The sequence below is a fragment of the Crotalus tigris genome, unplaced genomic scaffold (genome assembly GCF_016545835.1).
Source record: "Crotalus tigris isolate CLP2741 ecotype Arizona unplaced genomic scaffold, ASM1654583v1 scf7180000018371.15429387391:27106975, whole genome shotgun sequence".
NCBI lineage: Eukaryota > Metazoa > Chordata > Lepidosauria > Squamata > Viperidae > Crotalus > Crotalus tigris.
This window is the reverse complement of record NW_024096970.1, coordinates 26132911-26145016: the sequence shown is the minus strand read 5'-3', so window position 1 is coordinate 26145016 and position 12106 is coordinate 26132911. Positions and strand designations below refer to the sequence as shown.

General features: G+C 34.2%; 1 protein-coding gene across 4 annotated transcripts in view; it reads right to left on the bottom strand.

Annotated features, from left to right (window-relative positions):
- Positions 1–12106, bottom strand: part of HEATR5A (HEAT repeat containing 5A) — a 78463-nt gene that overhangs the window by 55718 nt on the left and 10639 nt on the right. For all 4 annotated transcript variants that reach the window (XM_039351890.1, XM_039351891.1, XM_039351889.1 and 1 more), the window contains 6 exons: positions 9423–9651; positions 8962–9173; positions 5231–5339; positions 4008–4157; positions 2409–2580; positions 566–726 (listed from right to left, as the gene is read on the bottom strand). In XM_039351890.1, the coding sequence (XP_039207824.1) occupies positions 566–726; positions 2409–2580; positions 4008–4157; positions 5231–5339; positions 8962–9173; positions 9423–9548 (930 nt within the window). In that variant the 5' untranslated portion in view covers positions 9549–9651. The remainder of the gene's footprint in view (positions 1–565; positions 727–2408; positions 2581–4007; positions 4158–5230; positions 5340–8961; positions 9174–9422; positions 9652–12106) is intronic.

Sequence of the window (12106 nt, the reverse complement as noted above, 5' to 3'; positions counted from 1 at the left end):
TATGGATTATGAAACTGAGGAATTCACAGCATTCTAAGAGAACAGCGTAGTTTTATATAAGCATTTTTATGTATGTTAGAAGCAACATATGATATAGTCTGGATAATGTGATAGGAAGGAAGTATGCTTAGAATGGAGCATTCCAAGGTGTCGATTATATAGGGAAGTACCAGGGGAGGGGGGGGATTTTTTCCCAAAGAGATGTACTGGGGGATTTTTTTCCTTCCCTTATCACACCAAATTTGATCCAAATCTGTTGTTTTCAGAGGCTTATGCTGATGACAGACATAGTCCTTTTTCATAATTTCTGTCTTGGGTGGTCAAAGTATTTTTAAATTTTTATTTCTTCATTTTCTTATTTGATTTATGTCTGCCATTTTTAAATTAAAAATGTACAAGTTTTCATTAATAATTGAGACAAATGCTCATCAGTATTAAAATAATTCAGATTTCTTCAGAACGTTGAAAAAAACCTAACTGCAACATAAGCATATTCAACAGGAACTAGTACATAGTACAGTAACAAATTAAAAAAAGTTAAAACACAACATAATATAACTCAAACCTGAGTAACTCCAACTCTGACATCCCTGCTGACTGAGCTGATTCCTTTCAGAATATCACCACCAGTTCGTAGAAATCCAGAACTTCCACGAAGAAAACCTGTCCCTAGCAGTTCCAAGGCTTCCATAAATGAGATTTTGCGAACGTGTTGTCTAGCAGATGCTTTTTCAATAAAAAAAATACATATAATCATATGCCACATATACACACACCACAGTCTTTCATTTACTTTCAGCTTTTATTGTAGGGCTGAAAGGCTGCTGAACAAGGTTGTTAACCAAGAACTATTGGCTATTGTGTTTTTAGTTTGTGAACCCAACCAAAGCTGTTGGGCAATTGAACAGCCTATAAATATGGCAAATAAATAATTAAACAAACAATCATGGATAAAATATTCAAATCTGTGATAAACTACATGTCATTTTATGGAAAAGTCTTTCATAACCAGCAACTTTCACAGATCCTTTTCTTTTTTAAAATACAACTATCACATGAGACTCAATCACATGAAAATAAAATATAAGCAGCAGAAAGGTTGTTGCAGAGAGACTCTGCTTTGCAACCAGTCTTGTACTTCATATTTATCTATAAAATAATAGCTAACAGTCTGAACTCAGTCTATATATTGGCCAACTAAGCTAAACCAAGTCATGGTTATAGGCAAGGGTTGAGAGGTCTGATTCACTGTCTAGAACAGACATGTCAACCTCACAAAGTCACATGACATTGCGTAACGTATCGGAACAGTTTTGCTATTGCCGGCAATGGGGTGGGTGCGACTTCTACATGACATGTCTGGCCCATGGGCCGGCAGTTTGATACCCCTGGTCTAGAACAATGTGTTTGACAAACATCATTATCATGGAAACAAGGTGTTTATGAACATAATGATTAAATGGGTTAATAGTCCATTGATCCATTGGACGGCATGGAGGCCCAAGTGTTTCTGCATTACTGAATACTACTGGTATCAAACTTTGGCAAAGGGCAAATGTTACTCTAAATTCAGAAATATCATTAATAAAATGACCATGTTATTTCAGTATACCCATGTATGCAACTTAATACAACCTGTTTACATCATGTTAACCAAATGAAGTCAAGTTAGCTTTATCCTCATTAAATTACATAATATAATTGAAAATACTGTAATCGTTTAGATAAACTACCTTTTCTTTATGACAGAAAAAGGCTAGAGTAAATTTGCTATTATTAATAGTAATTAAATTGGTACATCTAATTAATAAATCTTTCGATGTTATGAATTATTTTCATCATCATCAAAATGGAGATAGGACACATCAAATAATCCATAGAATAAAGGTACATCAATGAGATGGGGCTCACTTCTGTAGTACAGATTATTAATATTAAAATTAAATTGAATGGGGGCGACTAAAGTACTAGATCGGCATTTCAAAAACTAACTCTAGATAATTTTAGTAATTTTTACTATTTACAATGTTTCCTCATATGCTATTTCCCCTTTCATCTGGGTATTATTAAGTTTAATTGCCACTTAGTTGATTTATTTCCCCCTTTAATGTTAGTTTTTTATCACTCTACACTGCAGAAAGTGGAAATATTTTCTGTCACAATTTTTATTCTGATCTAATACACACCATGACCATGTATTTTCTTAAATATGGTAATGTTTTGACATAGTTTAGACAAAATATTCATATATGTGTTTGTGTGTGTGTATGTGTATATGTGTGTGTGTGTGTGTGTGTGTGTGTGTGTGTGTGTGTCTGTCTATCTGTCTGTCTGTGTGTCTGTACTGGCAGGTATAGTGCTTACAATTTCCTAAGCCAAAGTGAGGATGGAAAAAAAAAACACCTCACCTGTGGCTTGTTTTGATGTTATAGCACTAATCAATACATAGCCTAAAAGCTTAGAAACAGCCATTCGCACATCATAGTTGGATCCTTCAAAGGATTTAAAACATAGAGTTACTACACTATCTATGTCTGTACTCCACATAAAAGTTGCTTCACTCTGAAGTTCAAGAAGACACTATTTAAAAAAAAATGGGGGGGGGAGAAAAGGAAGACAAGCAAAATAAACAAATCAAATAATGTATCCACAATTATTGTGTAGCTTAAAAAGTACCTAAAAAGTGGGTTGCAACCAACAATGTCTATCTGGCAGCAAAATAACACCTATCACATAAATTCATCTTCTCCCCTCCAATCTGACCCAGAAACATGTAACATCAACCAAGAGGAAGGAAGAACCTTGTTGTAGAATGTAGCAATTATTATTAGGACTCTGAATAGCATCAATTTATCTGGGTGGGAGGGCTCATTAGTGGGGCATTTTATTTATTTTTACATACATACACTCACACATATAAACACAGACACATCCCTCTTAGGCCATCACTCTTTCTTAGCCAACCACCTCACAGGGTTGTTGTGGGAAAATAAGAAGAGAAAGAAGCATTATGCATATATGCTGCCTTGAGTTATTTATAAAAAAAATAATAAAGGCAGGATAAAAAAATCTTAAAAAATCTCAAACCTAGCTTAATATCAAAAATATCTATTCACTGTTAATTATAAAGGAAAGAAAAGGAAAGGAAAGCATATAAACCTAAGATAATTAAACTTTACAAATGTTCAGCTCCTTCAGATGAAGGAAATAAAATACTCCAATCATTCTTCCTTTGGTGTGTGGGGGGGGGGACTTTGGTACTTTGCTCAATTTTCTTTTTGTCATTCCAGAAAAGATCATAAATTGCTGGTTGCATAGAATAACTATTCCAAAATGAATATGAGATCCATTTAGGAAGAAAAAAACATAAAACACTTACTTTGTCAATGTTACTTGCCAAAATATGAGAATATTTACTTCAAATGACACAAATTGAATATCCTAAGAAAAATGTATATGGGTAAAGAAAGTTACTTGATCTGACTTGTAAATTTTTGGGGGTGGGTGGGTGGGGGAGATGGGCAGTGTCTCTAAGTTATTGTTGACTTCTGGTAACTGCCTGGATTAGTCCCTGCAGTTTTCTTGGCAAGATTTCAGAAGTGGTTTGCCTAGAGTTTAGAGAGAGACTGACTGGACCGAGGTCCCTCAGCTGTCATTGTGTCTAAAGTGGGAGTAGAACTCACAGTGTCCTTGTTTTTAGCTTGGTCCCCTAATCATTACACCAAACTGTCTCTCTGTAATACATATACACATTGCTATTGTCAGTGAAACTTTAGAGATATTATATCATGCTGCAAAATGTATATAGTTTTAATAGAAATAAACTAATATACTGAATTTATCTGTGAGGGGGAAATCCTAAAAAAATATTATTTTCCATACTTATATAGGCCAAAATCTTCTTGGTAATACAAAACAGTGTTTGCAATGGATGCTGCTTTATTCTTCATGTAACATATAAGGTGGTATACAAGAAGATTAATTACAAAAAAAGAATAATATTTTACTTTTGCAGCAGCACAACGAACTGCCATTGATCTATCTGTCAAACATGTACGAGCAGCTTTGTAGATATCTCTGTGACAAGGAACAGCAGCAGCTCCCAACCCTTTCAGTATGTTCTGCAAACTTAGCATGATCTCGTATCGTCCTTGAGACTGACAAGACAAAAAAAAAAAAAATCTTATCATAGGACAAAAGTACCAGGTTTGTTTTCTATTTTTACATTTTTATTTTGCTACTCTTCAACGAACAAAACTTTAGTAACATCATAATCATGTTAGGTGAATTAGGTCAAAAATTTTGCCAAAGGTCCCACTGTTAAATTCACGGCAGAGAAGTTATGCACAGTACTGGAAATTGACTGTCTATAACAAGTTTCAGCACTTTATTATTTATTTTATTTATTTATTTATGAGACTTATATACCGCTTTAAGTGCAAGCACTCTCTAAGTGGTGTACACCAGTAAGCAATGTATATATATATTTACATTGCCCCCAACAATCTGGGTCCTCATTTTACCTATCTCGGAAGGATGGAAGGCTGAGTCAACCTTAAGTCGGTGAGATTTGAACCGCTGACCTGCTGAACACAGTCAGCTAAAGTGGCCTGCAGTACTGCACTCTAACTGCTGCGCCACCTCGGCTCTTTATTAAGTTATTGGTACTGAAAACCTGAGTTTATTTTACAAAGAATACAAACAGACACTTCTAGACCACTTCTGCATTAATGAAGATGCAAGTGTGACTACTTAAAATAACAATACTCATCATTTTTAGGCAAGCCAATTGTTTCACTTAAAGCATTTTCATCATCTTTATCTTTATCTCTAACATTATCTTTAACATGATTACTATAAGTAAAACAAGTCAACACTAAAGATTTCTAATAGACACATCACAATAAAAATATAAAAAAATAGTAAGAATAAAAACAAGAAGCAGAGGGAACGGAAGAAAAAATTAAATCATGGCATCAAATGTTCAATCTTAATGTAAGTTTCAATAAAGATTAAAAAGAGAAGAAAGGTCTTAACAAAGACTCATCATACTTTGTAATTATTATTAACCAATTTATGATTCAAAGAAGTTCACCAAAAATGTAATTCTATCTAGCACATCATCCTCAAATGTCAAAATATCATATGCATTAGACCTTCATTAAAATTGTTTTCTTCATTAAACTTTAAATCAATATTTTATTTCAACTTTGAATACTTGCTCATTTACCTCTGCATTCTTCATTGCTTTAAGAATATTTCCCACAGTATTCACAAAGCTGTTGCCCAAAATTCTTCCCAGTTTTTTGTATAAATAGCCCAAACAAACCACTGCAGCACTTTTAAAACAGAGAAGAAGAAAAACAGTCAGGCAACCTTTAAAAAAAATTATTAATATTATGCTATACTGCATTTTATTATAAACAGATGAGATTCTGAATAATCAATAGCTATTAATAATAAAAAGCTTTTAAATATTAAATTATTCAGGAAAATTTTCTTAACCTATGGTTTCTAGTTGTATTAGGTTGCCATGTCCAGCAGTATGTTGACTGGTAATTCTGCACAACAAAACTTAAAGACAACCAGTTGTATAAGGTAGGTTTAAAATATACATTTTAGAATCACTTTATTTAAAAAAAACTAAACTAATTCACAACCTGGTACAAAGAAACATCTTGGATTTGCCTTTGCAACTGAATTTCTTACTTACAAGTAGTCCTTGACTTACAACCATAACCGAGCCTGGTAATTATGGTTGTAAGCAGTGATGGTCATAAAGCAGATCATCATATAACCCATTCATTTTAATATTTTTTTATGGTAGTTGCTAAGCAAACACCATAGTTGCTAAGTGAACTCATTGTTTATTCTGGGTGGTTTTTGCCAGAAACCAGAAGTAAATGCTAGTTTTTGACAAAAATATTGCAAATCATGGTGAAATGATTGCAGGATGCTGTGTTGTAAGCCAAGCATTCCTTCAAGTGGACTATAAAGTTTGCACAGAAATATAGTTTGTTAAAGAGCATTTCACCAAATTCCAGTACGGACTGAAAAGTCAGCCTTTACTAGTATAAACATATCTGTGAAGTCCTTGACAGCCTCAAAAATAAAAAAAGCACAAGTGTAAATCTCAATGATAAAAAAGTTACCTATGCCAGAATATACATGCAGAAAGTCCTAGTATACTTGAAAGAGGCAAGAGTTTGTGATAACTTTGCTATTGGCTGGTTGTTTTGTTTTAATCTAGCCTTTTTTCAAACTTTCTTACTCATCTCTGTAAAGTATAACTTTTATTGATTTATTTTTGGCTGGCACTGCCTGGTACCTGATGAACTGTGATAAGAGTTTGATAGAAAATAATAATAATAATATTAATAATAATAATAAAGTTGGAAGGGACCTTGGAGGTCATCGAGTCCAACCCCCAGCTCAGGCAGGAAACCCTATACCATTTCGGACAGATGGCTGTCCAGTCTCTTCTTAAAAACTTGTAGTGTTGGAGCATTCACTACTTCTGGAGGCAGGTTGTTCCACTGGTTAATTGTTCTAACTATCAGGAAGTTTCTCTTTAGTTCTAGGTTGCTTCTCTCCTTGATTCGTTTCCATCCATTGCTTCTTGTCCTGCCCTCAGGCGCTTTGGAGAATAGCTTGACTCTCTCTTCTTTGTGGCAGCCCCTGAGATATTGGAACACTGCTATCATGTCCCCCCTCGTCCTTCTCTTTGTTAAACTAGACATACCCAATTCCAGCAACCGTTCCTCATATGCTTTAGCCTTCAGTCCCCTAATTTTTATTTTCTGTTTTTATATGTATCTGCTTTTGTCATTTTCTGAGATTGATTAAAAATCAATATGCTATTTTGCACTTTTAAGAAATTCCTACAGAATACCTTTCCTTTTATATAGAGCAGTGGTTCTCAACCTGTGGGTCGGGACCCCATTTGGGGTCGAACGACCATTTCACGGGGGTCGCCAAACCACGCTGTCCGCCATTTTTTTCCCTTTTCCCTAGCTGTCCTACTCCCTCTTATTGGTGGCCACACCCACTTGGGGGTCACCACAACATGGGGAACTGTATTATGGGGTCACAGCATTAGAAAGGTTGAGAACCACTGATATAGAGGAAGTATAATAGCATTCTCCTAACTGTCAGACACAAGTAATTCCACTGATATTCAACATTCCCATGCAACAGTCTCTCATACTATTTCTAGCATAAATAAATACATTTCTCATTTCAGTTACATTCCAAAGTATTTAATTGTATTTACAGTTTTATTGACTCAATAGAGTCAACAGAGGTTTCTTGTTTAGTCTTCTTCACCCATCTCCAGGCAATATTTATTTTCATCAAAATCACTTATTCGTAATGAAACTCACACTTTCACATCAATGCAGGTACTCATCAACTCCTCTCTCCAAGATCAGACATTAAATTTCTGTTTGTTTATGTGCTTTTTCTTTCATTCGTTAATTCATACTCATTACCATTTACACCATTTACATTCAAAGTCATGATTTATCATATACCATGGTCATAACCAGATGAGTCTACAACTTTCATTCCCTATCATGCCTTTGGCCAATTTAATCTTCACATGATGCTTTTTTAGTAATGCAGAGAAACCAATCAGGCTACCACTCTTAATAATACTAACATAATTCAATGAAGACAGTAGTAATCAGTTCTGCCATATATTGGATAGTATGTCATAAACTCAGGCAAAACTCAAATTTTCCCAAGTATGTTCCTGATATTTTATTGAAACTACAATTTCTAATTTAGACACTACCTTGCATTGCTATTATTGTCCACATGTCCACAACTGGGAACTGCATGCTGTGAACAGACACACTCAAGATACAAAATGAAACAGGAGCAACCTGTCTTAATCTGTTATCTTCTTTCTCAGCCTATCTGAATTTTTTCCTCAACATAAAGCAAGTCTGAGTTCTAAGTAGGAGCCACCCACTAGAATTTCATAAAATAATTGATATGAAGGTGCAATTATTAGTATAATAAATTTATAGAAGATAATGCAATAGACATCTGTTAGAAGAAAGCATTTGCAAAATGTTTATATTAAGAGAAGTTTCATATAATGAAAAGTATGTTGTGCACAACAAATTTTATGCCCACCTTTTTAAAAAATGAAATTGTGTTTCAAACATATAAACATTAAAATTAAAGATTTTCTTCCATCTGTATCCAGAAAAGAAACACCCATAACTGAAGAATTAATGATGTTATATCCTGGAACTTGAGTTTACTTGAGGTTAAATGTTTTTCAATTGTTAAAGCCTATTTTTAGGTTATGCATACCTCCTATTCCTTTGAAAAATCTTGTGCAATCCTCATAAGATATACAGTAGCTAAAACTTCATCTCAAAAATATTGTAGGCCAAGATTTTATGTTAGAGGCAAAGGCAGGGGCTTCTATCTGATAGCAGCTCACTTGAGAAAGGATGGAGCATTATTGGTGCCAAATTGGAGACTGGAGCTCTTTATTTGACTGTAATTCTTGACGGCCTATGTTTAAATGCCCGTCTAGTTACCCACTACAACGTATAAATGTCAATCCAACATTTCTAGGCATTCCTCCAATTGCTATGTTTTCATCAGTCTCTTTTTCTAAACTAAATTATTTTGATTATTCTGTTCCCATTATCCAACTAAAGACTCATTCCTGACTCATTTCAACTAAAGATTCATACAACTAAAATGAATAGGATCTAAAAAGAAAAAAAAATTGCCTTTGTGTTGTGCAAATGGGCATTGCATGGGAAAACATAGGGAACTATGGCTCTGTTACCAGGCCAACGAAAAATTGGATGGAGTCCTATTCTAATCTTCAAAACTCACACTTTATGCAATTTTGTTATTTTTATTTAAGACTCCATAGGCTCCATGATGAAAAAATAATACTTTATTATGACCATGGTGGACTTTTAAACTTACAGTTTAGTAGGTAGATAGCTTGGTGAATCATCTTTACTGAGAATAAGTTCATTGCATTTGTCAATTGTTTGGTGAACAGAAAAAACATCTCCTGTGCTATACAATATAGCAAGGTTCTTGGCAATGAGTTGTCTAGCAGGAGGTCCTGGTGAATTGGTTAATAAAGATATCAATTGCTCAACAAGTTTGTTCTGTTTTTCCCTTATATCAGCCTGGAAATATAGAATATACGGTTAACAAGAGAGTCATTCAAACTTTGAACTATCCGAAAAGCTTCAGACCACTTTCAGCTGGATTCAGACTTATTCAAGTGAAGCCTGGCTCAAAATAGTATTCAATTTCCATTTCTAGTCACTAGTCAGTTCCCTATATATACCCCTTATATTCCCCCCCCCCCCAGGAATAAAAGGGAAGAAAACAGGAAACAAAAATATGTTCTGTTCTAGTTGTATCATTCTTACCTGATTAGTTGCTGGTAAAAGTTTTTCCAAAAACCTCAGCCATTCCAAAGCAAATTCTGTTTTCTGAAATTCACCCAGCTGATTATAAACCTCTTCATTAAATAGCAAGCTGCAAGCCAACTCCATTCTTTAAAGCATCTCCTTTTCTCTATGTGAAAGCCACTCATGAAGGCACACAGGAATGTTGCTGTGTGATGTCAGCATTTACTGGCTGAATGAAAAAGGGCACCTGGATAAATATATAATAAATGTATTTAAGAGTGGAAATGACATATTTTAATTTCAACATTTAATCTCAGGGTGCTTTGCTGCATTTTAGAAGTATTAATAATTCTTGAACCTTAATTCTTAAAATCTCTTAAAATTTGGCAACTGCTTAATGTTGTAATATCTACAAGAAGCAATGCTAGCATACAAGAAAGATCACTTATAGACTGTTATTTGTTTAAATTTTATCCTACATTTCTGTCAAAAATTTAAGGTGGAGTACTTCCTTGTTTGATTTTTCCCCATAACCTCTCTATGACAATAACTTACCCAAAGCCATCCAACCAACTTCAGATAAAGTCTGAATATGTACTTGGGTCTCCAACATCTTAACCACCACACTACATAAGAGAACTGTGTTGCTATCAGGGTCCTTATTTTTTATACAGCACAGTGTGGTATTGACTATAGAACATGTGTTTCACCTGTAAGTTATTCTCACAGTGATAATAGTAGACAATAGATGTATCTTGACCCTTTCAACAGAAGAGACAACCCTCTTCTCCTCTGAATCAAAAACATATGAGAAGACAACCAGGTTTTTTGCCACATTAGATTGTATATATCGTATAATCCGGCGTATAAGACAACTGGGCATAAAAGACGACCCCCAACTTTTGAGAAGATTTTCAGGGTTTAGAAAGTCGTCTTATACGCCAGAAAATACGGTACAATATTGAATTTCTGTTTATAGATGAGCACAATAGGAGCTCCATTCCTTTGCTGCTAGAAAGCGAGTGTTGCCCACCGCTGCTTCCCTAATGCTTCCTGAACTCAGCTGGTATTTTTTCCCCCATATATTTTATTGATTTTTTAAAACATAAATCACTTAATAGTTGGTAAACAGTGTGTTTGCTGGGTTTACATTTGTAAAGAAAAATCATTAACAATTGGTATCTATAATCTATAATCCACATAGTACATTTAGTTAATTTCCTTTCCCCCAAAATGTCTTCTTTGCAAACCTTGAAATAATATAGTTCTTATTATTTTGATAAAATATATTTAATCTTTAAATATTCCATTTAATATGCCTAGTCATCTAATCCTTTAGGTCTTATTCAAAACATTTTTTTCTTTTTTATACATTATAATTTCCCTAAATTCAGACACATTTAATTATCTAAAACATTTCCTTCATCTAGGCCATTTCAGCAGTATTATATTACTTATATCAAGAAATAAAATAAAAGGGGGGGAAAGCACATAGTATTATTTAAGGAATTTATCTCTCTTAGAATGACATATGTATTCAGAATCTTTTCTGTTTCTTTAACCACATTCAAACAAATGTTTTTTTTTTAAATACTCTCTCTGGTAGATCCCATCATCTATTTTCTTAATTTTCACTTTGATCTTTTTCCTTTGACCAGTATGTTTCTTAATCAATGTGATTTGCTGAATCAAAAAGTTTTTCCATATATTCATGACTGCTGCTATAGGTATAAGAAGTAAATCAAATGTTTCTTTTTTTTGTAGATGTAATGTCCTTAATTTATATAGCTTACTGTTTTCTACTATTTAATTGCTTTTCCTGAAAAAGAATAAAGTGATGGGCGATGTAAAAAAATGGGATTTTTGTATGCTTTGTCCTGTTAGTGCTTATTTCTGTAAAAAAAAAAAATAGGGCTGGTTTTAAATTCAGAGAACAGCTACCTGTATATTCCAGCGTATAAGACGACCCCCGACTTTTGAGAAGATTTTCAAGGTTTAGAAAGTCATCTTATACGCCGGAAAATACGGTATATAGCTTTCTTAGTCGAAACTCATTAGAATTCTTCTGCTGCAACAATAATGCCCTTTTAATAAATATCACTAATAAACATCACAGGACCCTGAAAGTCTTGTTCTACAGACCAACTATTTCCAGTTCAGATTGCTAGGAGGGAAATTGTATCCCACCCTGCCCTAGAAGTTTTCGTTCTCAAATTGTAGGTCAGGACTACAGGTAGTCCTTGACTTATGACCACAACTGAGCCCAAATTTTCCATTGCTAAGCAAGGTGGTTGTTTTGACTTTTGCCCTACTTTATGACCGTTTTTGCCATAGTTAAGCCAATCACTGCAGTTGATTAGTGAATAATGTGGTTGTGAATTATTGCAGGACAGAGCAATTGTCATAAATACATGCCAGATGCTAAGCGCCCAAATTTTGATCATATAACCATGGAGATGCTGCAATGGTTGTAAGTGTGAAAACTGGTCACCAGTCACTTTTTTTTAGTGCCTTCATAACTTCTAAAAGTCACTAAACAAACGTTTGTAAGTCATAAACTACTTGTACCTGGGACTTTCTCAGCAATAAGGAAGGGTGCCATAAGTTTTATTAACTGTTATCTGATGAGTGTTCCACAAACAAAACAGATGCATTGTCAAAACTCGCTCCAGGTTTTGCTCCTTTATATACTTGTGAAAACC